The sequence below is a fragment of the Mustela putorius genome, unplaced genomic scaffold, assembly GCF_011764305.1.
Source record: "Mustela putorius furo isolate JIRA1106 unplaced genomic scaffold, ASM1176430v1.1 tig00000095_pilon_pilon_pilon, whole genome shotgun sequence".
Classification (NCBI taxonomy): domain Eukaryota; kingdom Metazoa; phylum Chordata; class Mammalia; order Carnivora; family Mustelidae; genus Mustela; species Mustela putorius.
In genome coordinates this window covers 30,311,968-30,326,949 of record NW_025421280.1, presented here as the reverse complement: position 1 = coordinate 30,326,949, position 14,982 = coordinate 30,311,968, and the positions used below count along the sequence as shown (strand labels likewise).

The 14,982-nt window shown below is 40.1% G+C and overlaps 1 protein-coding gene across 1 annotated transcript; it reads left to right on the top strand.

Moving 5' to 3' along the window:
* The first annotated feature begins 1,262 nt into the window (after nt 1–1,262).
* On the top strand, nt 1,263–2,195 carry LOC101677018 (olfactory receptor 7A17-like). Its single transcript, XM_004781408.1, has one exon. It carries the CDS (start codon nt 1,263–1,265, stop codon nt 2,193–2,195), a length of 933 nt encoding a protein of 310 aa, XP_004781465.1.
* The last annotated feature ends 12,787 nt before the right edge of the window (nt 2,196–14,982 follow it).

Here is a 14,982-nt window from a genome sequence, read left to right as displayed (position 1 = left end):
ATAAATAAAATTATTAAAAATAAAAAACTGTAACACCTGTCCTCTTAGGGATGGGACTGAATGGATGGGAGATGTCAGAGATGTCAAGTAGCTTCTCTTAAATGGGATCAGATCTATACAAAAAGTATTTCTTTCTTGATGGCAAAATATAAATTGTACCATGTCATTCTGTTAATAATGCCCATTTGCTCCTAATCAAAAGTATAATGCAGTATTACCTCACACCTGTCAGAATGGCTAAAAGCAACATAAAAAACAAGAGGTGGGTATACAATAAGTCAGATATTGCATGAAGCACTGGGGGTTATACCTAAGCAATGCATGGGAAAACTACATCATAAACTAATGATGTATTTCATGGTGACTAACATAACAAAATTAAAAAAAAGAAAAAGAAAAAGAAACAAGAGTCATTGGTGAGGATATGGAGAAAGGGAACACTCATGCCTTATTGGTGGGAATACAAAAAGGAGCAGCCACGCTGGAAAATACCATGGAGTTTCCTCAAAAAGTAAAAAAAAAAAAAAAAAAAGCAAACAAAACAGAAAAGCAACTGGCCTACGATCCAGCAATTTCACTGCCGGGGTATTTACCCAAAGAATACAAAACTATTAATTTAAAGGGATACATGCATTGGGATGATTTTAACAGCATTATCTACAATAGCCAAACTACAGAAACAGCCCGGGCTTCTGGCAATACATGAATGGATAAATAAGATGTGGTGTGTGCATATATATATATATATGATGTGGTGTGTGTGTGTGTGTATAATTCATAAAACAAAATGAAGTAGTGCTATTTGCAATGACATGGGTGGAGCTAGAGAGTTTTAGACTAATAAAATAAGTCGGAGAAAAACAAGTGCCATATGATTTCAGTAATATGTAGAATTTAAGAAACAAAACAAATAAGCATTGGGAAAAAAAGAGAGAAAGAGAGACAAACCAAGAAACAGAATCTTAACTACAGAGAACACACTGATGTTTATCAGAAGGGAGATGGTGGGGATGGGTGGGTGAAGTAGATGATGGAGATTAAGGACTGCCTTTGTGATGAGAATTGGGTGATGCAAGGAAGTGTTGAATCACTCTATTGTCCAGTTGAAACAAAATTTACACTGTAGGTTAACTAACTGACATTTAAAGTACACGTTTAGAAAATGAAAAAAAAAAGTATAGAATAAATAAATGAAGCCTATTTACTTGGATAATTTTATGTTCTTTTTTTTTTTTTTTTTTCCTTGTAGTTACCTTTAACACATGGAAACAGGCAATGATACAGGAATTTCAGAATTTATTCTCCTGGGATTTTCAGAGGACCCAGAACTGCAGCCCCTCATATTTGGGCTTTTCCTCTCCATGTACTTGATCACTGTGTTTGGAAACCTGCTCATCATCCTGGCTGTCAGCTCTGACTCCCACCTCCACACTCCCATGTACTTCTTCCTGGCCAACCTGTCCTTTGTAGACATCTGTTTCACCTCTACCACCATCCCCAAGATGCTGTGGAACATCCAGACTCAGAACAAAGTCATAACTTATGCAGGCTGCATCACGCAGATGTACTTTTTCATAATCTTTGCAGGCTGGGATGACTTTCTCCTGGCTGTGATGGCTTATGACTGCTTTGTGGCCATCTGTCATCCCCTACACTACATGGTCATCATGAACCCCCAGTTCTGTGGACTGCTGGTTCTCATGTCCTGGATCCTGAGTGTTCTCAATTCCACATTGCAGAGCTTAATCGTGTTGCGGCTGTCCTTCTGTACAGAGGTGGAAATCCCCCATTTTTTCTGTGAACTCAACCAGGTAGTCGGGCATGCCTGTTCTGATACCTTTCTTAATGACATGGTGATGAATTTTGCAACTTTCCTGCTGGGTGGTGCTCCCCTTGCTGGGATCCTTTATTCTTACTCTAAGATTGTTTCTTCCATACTTAGAATATCATCAGCTCAGGGCAAGTATAAAGCATTTTCCACCTGTACATCTCATCTCTCTGTTGTCTCCTTATTTTATTGTACAAGCCTAGGAGTATACCTTAACTCTGCTGCAACCCAGAGCTCACACTCAGGTGCAGTAGCCTCAGTGATGTACACAGTGGTCACACCCATGCTGAACCCCTTCATCTACAGCCTGAGGAACAGAGACATAAAGAGGGCTCTGAAAAGAATCACTGGGATTCCAGTGATGTAAAGGCCAATGGTCCTTGTGTTGAAGAAGTGCCCATGATTTCAGGCCTCACATCTCATAGCCAGGAACTGATATTCTTTTATCTGACTAGGAAAGTTGATTCTTCACCTTCTATTTGTTTCTTGGAATTTCTAATTATTTGAATTCAACTTTTCCATACATTTAAGTAACTCACTTATTAACTTTCTGTTCTGTCTGATGTAGACAGTATTCCACTTTGTCCATTTTTTCTTAAAGATTTTATTTATTTATACGAGAGACTGAGCAGAGAGGCAGGCATAGAGAGAGGGGAAAGCAGGGTCCCCACTGAGCAGAAAGCCCGATGTGAGGCTAGATCCCAGGACCCTGGGATCATGATCAGAGTGAAAGGCAGAGGCTTAACCCACTGAGCTACCCAGGCATCCATAATTTTTCCATTTTTATACAATCCCAATATTTTCCTGAACCTTGGTCACAAATGCCTGGAAATTTCTGTATCTTACATGGTACAAGATGGATTTCTTAAAAGTAATTCTATTTCAAATGACTTATGTCATGCCAAGTAAATTTCCCCTAGATTTCCCTCAAGAATAATCATGAGTTACATTCTTCATCTGGAAATAACTTCACTTGGCCATTAAGCCCTTCTCATAACATTTTTGTAGATGAAAATACAAAACCATAGTTTTCATCTTGAGTCTGTCAGGCTTTTTACATCACTATCCTCAATCCTCTTCCTGATAATGTAGATTTTAACACTGTTTGGTTTAAGTGTCAGGATCCTGGCAGGGATGCTCAGGCTAGGAAAGCCCAGGCACTCTCCCACACCCCTGCGCTTGTGGACATTCCCACAGATGCTTTCCTGACCAGACCCTCTGCTCTCGCTGGACCAGACCTTGGGTTCTTACTGTGACTGCAAGACACACCTCAGCAACACCCATCAGATAACTCTAATAAAACCAGGTTTATTAATCACAGGTCCTAGAGGGCATGAGGGATCTCAAAGGCCATTCAGGGAGGTCTCAGAGGTGGACAGATGCTTTGACAGGGAGAGGCAGAGACCCTCTGAGGGATCAACATTTATTAGGATCCATGGCCATATTGGTGAGGGTTTGTGGGTTCATACTTTATTGGAGATTTTTATATGATTAGAATTTGGGTGCTAAATGGGTAAAATCAGGGTCAATCATGTGTCAGTGTGGAGGTTACCCAGGGCTTTTTGAATAGGTCCTTTGGGACTGGGCAGCATGAGGGCTTATCTGCTAATTGTGTCCCACACAGGATAGTGTGGTTACTCAACCTGACTGCCTTTGAAATGCATGCCTCAGAAATTAAAAGCTTCAGGTCAGGCAGTTACATTACAACCAAAAAGCTTAAAGTCAGGCAGTTACTCAACAAAGAAACTTGTGTTTTTGAACCTGTTTCCTGCTTTTATTCTGTCAGTCAGCTTCTTGTCCAGAAAGCCTACCACAGCAACTACAAACACTGATGAGCAAGTTTGTATCTCCTGGTGAAGCCCGATACCCAACTTGTATCTCCAAGTTCGAACAAACAGATGGACCAGGTTTATTCTTGGTGTCAGGATAACCATAAATACAATGAAGCAAAATTTCAAAACCTTCTTCTTATTACAACACAAACACTTCTTTTTTTTTAATGATTTCCTATCTTCTACTCACATTGGGCATTGTTCAATGCCCAACTTTGAATATACAATTAGCACCAGATATTGATTTAGAGCAGGCATACCCAAGGTGAATTGCCTTAATTTAATTTCATTTTTCCCATATCCTTATAGACACTTTACTTTCTTTCTTGTTAGTAAGGATATTGTCCATCCCTATTCAGTGTGAATCAGCTATACCAGTGCTCTAGATCCTACCCTCAGCCATGCTTTTCTAGACTCCTACCTTTAAACTACATCACTGAAGTCTAATAGTATATAACAAGCAGCACCTATTTAAAGTATAAGCTTGACATTTGTGGTGAACACAGTGTAACATAAAGAGTTGTCTGTTGGAACACTAAGTTGCACACCAGAAACAAATGTAAATTTTTGTCAACTACACTTCAGTAAAAAATATTTTCTAAAAAGTATACCATTTTACCACATTGAGATACCACTTTACACCAGTTAGAATGGCCAAAATTAGCAAGACAGGAAACAATGTGTTTTGGAGAGGATGTGGAGAAAGGGGAACCCTCTTACACTGTTGGTGGGAATGCAAGTTGGTGCAGCCACTTTGAAAAACAGTGTGGAGATTCCTCAAGAAATTCAAAATAGAGCTTCCCTATGACCCTGCCATTGCACTCTTGGGTATTTACCCCAAAGATACAGATGTAGTGAAAAGGAGGGCCATCTGTACCCCAATGTTTATAGCAGCAATGGCCATGGTTGCCAAACTGTGGAAAGAACCAAGATGCCCTTCAACAGACGAATGGATAAGGAAGATGTGGTCCATATACACTATGGAGTATTATGCCTCCATCAGAAAAGATGAATACCCAACTTTTGTAGCAACATGGACAGGACTGGAAGAGATTGTGCTGAATGAAATAAGTCAAGCAGAGAGAGTTGATTATCATATGGTTTCACTTATTTGTGGAGCATAACAAATAGCATGGAGGACAAGGGGAGATGGAGAGGAGAAGGGAGTTGAGGTAAATTGGAAGGAGAGGTGAACCATGAGAGACTATGGACTCTGAAAAACAATCTGAGTGTTTTGAAGGGGCAGGGGTGGGAGGTTGGGGGAACCAGGTGGTGGGTATTAGAGAGGGCACGGATTGCATGGAGCACTGGGTGGGGTGCAAAAACAATGAATACTGTTACACTAAAAATTAATTAATTAATTAATTAACTTAAAAAAAGTATACCATTTTATGCATAGAGGAAATACTAAATAATTCTGTGTCTATATAACTCCAGAGAGTGCACAATAAGCTTTAACTGCTTTTTTCCATAACTAATTAAAATCTAATGCCTCTGAGCCTCAGTTTTCTTATTTCTGAAGATAATATGGGGATAGTAAAACTAATTTCAGAGAGATATTGTGACTAATAAACAATGGTGTGTTCATATTTTGTAGATCCCTACAAAAATCTTCCATGGGGAGGTGTATGTAATGTGCATTTTTATACATATGGGCACTCATCTGCACACACACACACACACAGACCCATTATTGGTGATCTTTTCTGTCACAGGTAAACTTGAGAGAAATTGGGAGAGGATATGAATGAAAATAATGAACATTTAGATTAGTGTGAAAGCTAAAGTATGTAAAAAGTTAGACACCAAGATTTAAGATAGAACAAATTGCCTTAAGGATTCACTTTTTCTATGTTAATAGCTGCAAGTCAGCATGGCTCATGGCATGGGAAATTTTCTGCACCAGCTCCTGGGGTTGAACAACTTGAAAGTGATCTCAGATTCCTTTTTTTACTCAAAGTAGGACATCAACATGGTATATCCTTATCCAAGAGAATATAAATAAATAAAACCAAGGCTGAATTATTTCCCTTGAACAAAGTGTTATTGGATTTATGTCTGGATTAGATTTTTATTGTGGTTGTAACAAATGACCATGTTGCTGATTGAAAACAAATTTGTTTATTTTCTGATAGTTCTGGAAGTCACAAGTCTGAAATAGGTCTCCCTGGGCTAAAATCACTCTGTCTGTAGAGAAGAGTTCATTCTGGAGGTCTGGGGAGAAGAGGTTTTCTCACCTGTCCCAGCTATAGAGCCACCTTTAAACCCTGACTTATGTGCCCTCCCTTTATCTTCAGAGTCAGCAACTTAACATCTCAAAATCTCTATGTGACTCCAAATCTTCTACCTTTCTCTTCCACAGTTGGAGGACCCTTTTGATCTATCAGGACCACCTGGATAATCGGAATAACTTTATGCTAGGGCCAGCTGACTAGTAATATTAATACCATTTGCAACCTCAATTCTCCCTTGCCATGACACAAGACATATCAACAGATTCTGTAGATTAAGATGTGGAAATATTTGGTGATTTTATTCTGCCTACTAAAAGTCCTTTTCAGAGATATGTTTGATGTCAACTCAGGGGCCCACACTTTGGAGAATCAAACACAAAATTTGTTTTAGTCTCTAGGGCGAGTAGTTAGACTTTTTTCTCCAAACCACAAATGAAGAGGGTCACATCACTCATTTATTAGCATCCTGAAGCTATAAAAGATAAGTCAAACCCTCAACTAAATAAATTCAGTATCATCTCAAAGTTAAGGGAAAGTGCCAGGAGGTTAGAACTCTGGAAGACAGGTAAGGTCATGAGAAAGAGGAACACAGAATTGGATTCACCTGACTTCTAATCTGGTCTCCCAGGAGAAGAATCAGCAGGAAAACTTTCCTTTCTCTCCAGACCAGTGCCACAGAGAGAACAGAGTACTCTGAGGTGGGAGTAACAATGGAAACAGTGCCTGGTGAGCAGACAGAGAGAGCTCCAAGTATCTCGTCTGCTGCGGAACCTCAGCAAGTGAAGCCTTGGACTGGACAGAACATGGTTAGTGCTTTTGTTCCAAAGTCTGGCTGGGGAACCCATGCTTCACTGCATCCTACCTTCCTGTCTTGGAACAGATCTTTGGTCTCCATAATCAACTGTCCAGGGAAGAATTGGGACCTCCATACAGAGACTTTCATCTCATAGATCCCACCCAGGTGAGTCTCAGAACTCAGCAATTATTTAGGAGAGGATCAGAGAGAATGAAACCAGAGAACCTTTCCTGAGGTCACCTGAGACTTGGTAGATTCATTTATAATTAATTTATGTAGTGTGCTCAAAAGAGAAGTGTCCATTGGACCCAGCAACACAGGCATCATTGATGATAATATGTGGTGGGAATGGAAGACTCATTGGATGAGACAGGGGAAGGGACTGGGGGACCTAATGTGGTTCAGTGAAATTAGAACATATCAAAGGAGTTTTAAGCAGAGGGGAGCATGAAAACAGAGTGTTAAGATCTGAGGCATGTGCAGTGAATGTTTTAGGATGTGGTGTTTTTAAGCATATTCTGCATTTATAGAAAGACACAGACTCATGCAGATAACTATTCCCTTGCAACAGCAGTTCCTGATACATGCATTTCTCAGCATCTTCTGTCAAGGTGAGTATCCACATAAAAATTTTGTGTTTCATATGCAAAAAGGGGTATGCTCACTAGCTTTACTTTATAATGTTTCATTTCCAAGAGGTGTGCAAATGATGGAGACATTTATGAAAAGAAGAGAAAACTCAGCCAAATATGTTCATTGGTGAAAATAACTCATTTACTCTCAGGGAGGAACTGTACTGTAGGCTTCTTGCATGTAGTGACTAATGCTGTCTGCCACCCTAGACAGCAAGGTGGATGGATACTGCTATCCCCACTATTTGAGTGAGGGCATTCACATTTGGAATGGATTGGTTGTCTCTCCCAAGTCCAAACATATTATATGTGGTAGAACGGATGTTCAAAACCTGGTTTTCTGATTCCAAACCTTTTGCACTTAAACTCATTAGGAAGTGTTTTATTATTTCATCTTTAAAAATCCCCTTCTATCATCCTACATTGTGTGCTACGCTGTGTATTTTCTGTTGTAAATTACAGGTTTATTCCATTTGCACATTTTTCTAAAGGGAGAGTCAATCACTAAAATGTCTTGACATCATAAAAATACCACTCCTTTCTTGTTTATATATATTGTTATTTTCCTGATTTGTTAATTATTCTGGGCATCAGGGCATGTGACTGGCAATGGAATGCTGCCAGGGATGATTTCTGCTCATCACAGTCTCTCAGGGACCCCCTGAGTTTATTAGGTCTCCTTTGACCCTTGTGTCCATTTCTTTCCTGTGTTTTTGAACCTCTTTTTTATATTTATTTAAATATAGGACACAGTGTGATCATATTAAAATGGAGCCACTTGTTTCCTTGTCTTTGGGAGGCTTACTAACTAGAATTTAAGTACCATTTACATATTCTTCAGGATGAAAAAAATCTAATGTTGACAGCTAGACTTATACCATTTCTTTTGACATTATTGTGGCTGGGGGTGAGAAAGGCATGATAGTAACACAGTGCCAGGAGGTCAGAGTGCAGTGTGTGTGTGTGTATGTGGTTGTTGTGGGGCATGAGCAATCCTCAGGGCAATGGTAACGGAGTTCATATGCTCCAACATATGACCCTTAAATGCCAAAATGTTAACCAACAGATGGAAATAATGAAGGGATCTATCTCTATTCAAAGAATACCATGGAACAAAATTAATAAAATGCAGAGAACACTATGCGAAGTAAGGACTCCCTGTGTCTTGAAGTCCCATCAATGGCAGGAAAGCCACCTCCTTCCTCAACATTCTCTGCCACCACCTCTCATCTGTCTCCCTCCTGTTCATTCCCTCACCACATTGACTGCATTTTGAGATTTGCATAGGTGAAGTAAGTGCCTTCTGCAGGGTCTTTTCTCCGTTATCCTTGCTGCTCACCCACCTCCCCCAGATATCCTTCTGCCTCCTGCTTAGTCATTCAGGAAGTCTCTTTAAAATGTCACTATCTTGGCATGTTTTCCTGAATTTCTATTAAAACATAGCATCCTCCCCACGCACTCTGTTTTATTCCTACCTATTTTTTCCTTCACAGAACCTGTCACTATGTGACATTATATATCATTTTTAAATTTTATTATGTATATCCTTTCTCCATTATTGGATTGTATGGACTTTTTTTATCCATGTTTTTATTTAAATTCCAATTAGTTAACATACAGTGTGTTGGTAGTTTTAGGTGTAGAATTTAGTGATTTAACCCCACCATACACTGAGTGCTCATTACCACAAATGCCTTCCTTAATACCCATCATCTATTTCACCCACCCCCATCCACCTCCCTCCAAAACCCCTCAGTTTGTTCCATATAGATAAGAATCTGTTTCCTATTTTGCCTCAACTTTTTTTTCTCCCACTCTGTTAGTTTGTTAAGTTTCTTATATTCCACACATTAGTGAAATCACATGGTGATGGTCTTTCTCTGGCTGAGCAATATTCCATTATATATATATATATTTTTTTTTTTCAACTCTTTTTTATCCATTCATCAGTTGGTGGATATTTGGGCTCTCTCCATAGTTAAACTATTGTTGATAATGTTGCTATAAACATCAGAATACACGTATGCTATCAAATTAGTATTTTTCTATCCTTTGGGTAAATATCTAGTAGTGCAACCTATAGCATGGGAGAAGATACTTGCAAGTGACATATCTCACAAATAATTAGTAGCTAAAGTCTATTAAGAATTTATTAAACCCAACACCCCACCCCCAAAATAAACCAGTTAAGAAATGGGTGAAGACATGAATAGACATTTTTCCCAAGATGACATACAGATGACTAAGGATACATGAAAAGATGCTCAGCATCACTCATCATCATGGAAATATACATCAAAACTATAATGAGATATAACTTCAAACCAGTAAGAATTCCTAAAATTAAAACACAAGAAAAAAAAACAGGTATTTTAAAGGATGTGGAGAAAGGGGAACTCTCTTGCATTTTTGGTGCGGATGTAAACTGGTCTAGCCATTCTGGAAAACAGTATGGAAGTCCCTTAAAATGTCAAAAATAGAGTTACTCGGACTAAAAATTGACTCAAGGGGGACAAGATGGCGGGGAAGTAGGAGGAGGCGCCTTTTCAACCTGTACCCTAAAGTGAGCTGATTACCTACCAAAGAATTCGATCACCTATGAAATCAGACTGAGATCAGAATTATACATGTCTGGATCTCTATAGGGGCAGAAGACGCCAGTGGGCAGGTAAAGCAGTGTGGGAACTGCAGACTGATATCAGAAGATAAACAAAAGGGGGAGGGAGCCAGAGGCGACAGGTTGGAAAGTAATACCCCCAATACGAATGAGAGTGCCCTGTATCTGGGGACCAGCATTAACTTGGAGACTGGTTGAAAGCACTCCAAAAGAGCAAAGGATCGCCAGGGAGGGGGGAAAATTGTGGGAATTGGGGTGGCTATGGACAGGGGCTTAAGTCTCTGGTCCCAGGATAGCCTCCCCAGGCACTGAGCCAGAGAAAGTGCGACGGAGAAACCAGTTCTTGGTCCCTAAGCCACCAGCGCTCCAGAGAACGTGTGGGGTCCAGCTCCTGTGAGGGGATGTGAGCCACGCCGGGTGGCAAAACATGCAAGCCCTGCTATAGGGCCTGAGAGCTGAGGGCCCCTCATCCTTCCCTGAGAGAGGTACAAAGGCCCAGCCAGCACCCTTTGATATGTGCCATTGTTTCAGAGCCTAAGATACAAGCACCAAACTCTCTCCTCAGAGAGGCGCGCAAAGGCCCAGCCTGGTGCTTTTGGACCTGCACCCTGTTCTCAGAGCCTGAGACCCCTGCGTGACCCACAGCCTCCCCTGAAAGAGGTGTGCGCAAGTTGGGCACTCTTAGACCCAGAAAGACCAGGCACTCCCAGCCTGGGCCAGCGGCAAAATCTCAGTGTGCGATTGATGCTTGGAACCTCTCTGGCAGTGTGGAGCTGCCCAGACAGCTGCCACTGCCATGGCTTTGGGTACAAGCAAAAGATCTTGCATCCCCAGTGACAGCGACTCGAAACCTGCTCTGCCAGCGGCCACAGGGGAACTTATTTGGGCTCTGCAGCCAGACTGAGGCTTCTCTCTGAGAGGGAGGACAGGATGCACTTTGTTTTCTTCTAAAACTACAAAAACCATCAAAAGCGGTCAAGATGAGAGAAAAAAAAAGTGAACAAACATAAAAACTGCCAGAGAAGAAAAGCCTGAAAAAAACAGTTTCCTCAGAGCCCACCCCCTTGAGGGGGGTGGGAGGACTTAACTCAGGGAACATTATTGACTGAAAACCCACGGTGCAGGCCCCTCCCCCAGAAAACAAACCAAGGGGGGGGGGGAGGATGACAAGAGAACAACCACCACTACTTCATAGGAAAACTTTTATTTTTTACTCGTTCCCAACTACTCTGGTTCAATTTTTTTTTAAGATTTTGTTTATTTATTTATTTGATAGATAGAGATCACAAGTAGGCAGAGAGGCAGGCAGAGAGAGAGGAGGAAGCAGGCTCCCCACCAAGCAGAGAGCCTGATGCGGGGCTCGATCCCAGGACCCTGGGATCATGACCTAAGCCAAAGACAGAGGCCTTAACCCACTGAGCCACCCAGGCGCCCCTCAATTTTTTTATTTATATAGATAATTTTTTAACCTATTTACCATCACACTGAACTATCCAGTATATCAAATTCCATAATAACCTTCTACCCTAAACTTTTTGATATATACACCTATGTTTTTCTTTTGAATTTCTATTTTTTGAATTTCTTCTTTTTAAATTTTAGTTTAGTTTAGTCTACTTTACTCCTTTTTTAAAAATTTTATTTTAATTTATGTATTTTCAGCATAACGTATCAATATTTTTTCACAAAACCAGTTCTCCATGCAATCCGTGTCCTCTATAATACCCACCACCTGATACCCCGAACTCACATCCCCCCACCACTTATTCCTTTTTATTTTTATTTTCTAATATTCACATAGAGTTAAACTTCAAAGTAATCCCCTTTCCCCAATCAATACTACCCTTATAGGAGAACCAATTTTTAATCCCCATTTATCTTAGGAAAGTTGAGTCCTTTAACAAAGATATCAAGATACATCCAGGAAGAAACAAAACAACGTTCCTTGCACACACTGAGAATTTATAACCACTCTCCCATCTTTTTCTAACAACAGTGTTTCTGTGTTTTTGTGTTTGTCCTGATAGTATATAAATCTTACACTTGGGGTTCTTTTTGATGAGGTACTTCCTTTATTTGCATATATATATTTTTTCTCTTGTCATATACTTTTATCAGTCTTTTTGTTTGTCTGTTTTTGTTTGTCTACTTCCTAAATCTTACCTTGGGCCAATTTGTGCTGAACCTTCCTTTTAATCTTCCCTTTCTTTCCTGTTTCTCTCTATTTTTTTTTCTTTTTCTTTTCTTTTGTCTCTCGTTTGGGTGGGGAATCCTGATTTCTCAGAAGTGTTCCAGGGTGCACCTTGACTGCACCACGGTCAATACATCCAGCTACATCTGTTCAGTCATCTCCCACCAAAATGACTAGGAGGAGGAATGCCCAACAGAAGAAAAATACAGAGGATGGACCTTCTGCAACAGAGCTAATGGTTATCAACATAGACAATATGTCAGAAAGAGAATTCAGGCTAACAATTATCCAGGCAATAGCTAAGTTGGAGAAAGCCATGGATGACCAAATGGAATTGATTAGGGCCAAGCTGAAAGCAACGAGAGATGATGTTCACAATGTTAGGGCTGAGCTGAAAGCTACCAGGGCTGAGCTTCACAATGCTCTCAATGAGTTCCAATCAAATCTAAATTCTCTCAAAGCTAGGGTAACTGAGACAGAAGATAGAATTAGAGATCTGGAGGACAAACAGAGAGAAAGGATCAGGAGGAATCCTGGAACAAACAGCTTAGAAACCACGAAAACAGAATCAGGGAAATAAATGATGCCATGAAACATTCCAATGTCAGAATTATTGGAATGCCTGAAGGGGAGGAGAAAGAAAGAAGTCTAGAAGATATAGTGGAACAAGTTCTTCATGAAAATTTTTGCAATTTTGCAAATGGAACCAGCGTTCATGTACTAGAACCTGAACGGTCTCCACCCAAGATTATACATTCCAAAAAAAAAATCATGACACTTGATAGTCAAATTGAGGAATCATAATTGTAGGTATAATCACTTGAAAGCCACGTGGACAAAGAGGCTCCTTACTTACAGAGGAAAGCCCATCAGAATAACATCAGACCTGTCCACAGAGACCTGGCAAGGAAGAAAGTGCTGGCAAGATATATTCAGGGCACTAAATGAGAAGAATATACAGCCAAGAATAGATTATCCAACAAGATTGACATTCAAAATGGATGGAGAGATAAAGAGTTTCCAAGACTGGCCAGGCTTAAAAGACTATGCAACCACAAAGACGACACTGCAGGAAATATTAACGGGGGTTGTATAAAGGAGGAAAAATCCATTGCATTGAATAGTATTGAGCAGAAATATAGAGACAATCTACAAAAAGAAAGACATCAAAGGTAACTCGATGTCAATAAAAATGTATCTATCAATAATCATTCTCAATGTGAATGGCCTAAATACGCCCATAAACCAGCACAAGGTTGAAGGCTGGATAAAACAACAGAACCCATCCATATGTTGCCTACAAGAGACCCATTTTGAACCTAAAGATACACTCAGACTGAAAGTGAAGGGATGAAGAAGCATTTTTCATGCCAATGGGCCTCAAAAGAAGGCTGGAGTAGCGATTCTCATATCAGATAAATTAGACTTCAAACAAAAGACTGTAGTCAGAGATACAGAAGGACACTACATCATTCTTAAAGGGACTATCTACCAAGATGATCTAACAATTGTAAATAGCTATTCCTCCAATATGGGAGCAGCCAATTACATAAGAAAACTGTTACTCAAGATAAAGAGTCATATTGATATGAATACACTAATCATAGGAGATCTTGACATGCCTCTCTCAGAAATAGACAGATCATCAAAGCATCAAGGGCAAAAATGAACTATTTGGATTTCATCCAGATCAAAAGCTTTTGCACAGCAAAGGAAACAGTTAACAAAATCAAAAGACAACTGACAGAATGGGAGAAGATATTTGCAAACGACATATCAGAAAAAGGACTAATGTCCAGAATCTATAAAGAACTTAGCAAACTCAACACCCAAAGAACAAATAATCCAATCAAGAAATGGGCAGAGGACATGAACAGACATTTCTGCAAAGAAGATATCCAGATGGCCAACAGACACATGAAAAAGTGCTCCATATCACTCGGCATCAGGGAAATACAAATCAAAACCACAATGAGATATCACCTCACACCAGTCAGAATGGCTAAAATCAGTAAGTCAGGAAATGACAGATGCTGGCGAGGATGCGGAGAAAGGGGAACCCTCCTACACTGTTGGTGGGAATGCAAGCTGGTGCAGCCACTCTGGAAAACAGCATGGAGGTTCCTCAAAATGTTGAAAATAGAACTGCCCTATGACCCAGCAATTGCACTATTGGGTATTTACCCTAAAGATACAAATGTAGTGATCCAAAGGGACACATGCACCCGAATGTTTATAGCAGCAATGTCCACAATAGCCAAACTATGGAAAGAACCTAGATGTCCATCAACAGATGAATGGATCAAGAAGATGTGGTATATATACACAATGGAATACTATGCAGCCATCAAAAGAAATGAAATCTTGCCATTTGCAACAACATGGATGGAACTAGAGCGTATCATGCTTAGCGAAATAAGTCAGGCGGAGAAAGACAACTATCATATGATCTCCCTGATATGAGGAAGTGGTGATGCAACATGGAGGCTTAAGTGGGTAGAAGAATAAATGAAACAAGATGGGATTGGGAGGGAGACAAACCATAAGTGACTCTTAATCTCACAAAACAAACTGAGGGTTGCTGGGGGGAGGGGGTTTGGGAGAAGGGGGTGGGATTATGGACATTGGGGAGGGTATGTGATTTGGTGAGTGCTGTGAAGTGTGTAAACCTGGTGATTCACAGACCTGTACCCCTGGGGATAAAAATATATGTTTATAAAAAATAAAAAAATTATAAAAAAAAAAAAAAAAAGTGCTCCATATCACTCGGCATCAGGGAAATACAAATCAAAACCACAATGAGATATCACCTCACACCAGTCAGAATGGCTAAAATCAACAAGTCAGGAAAT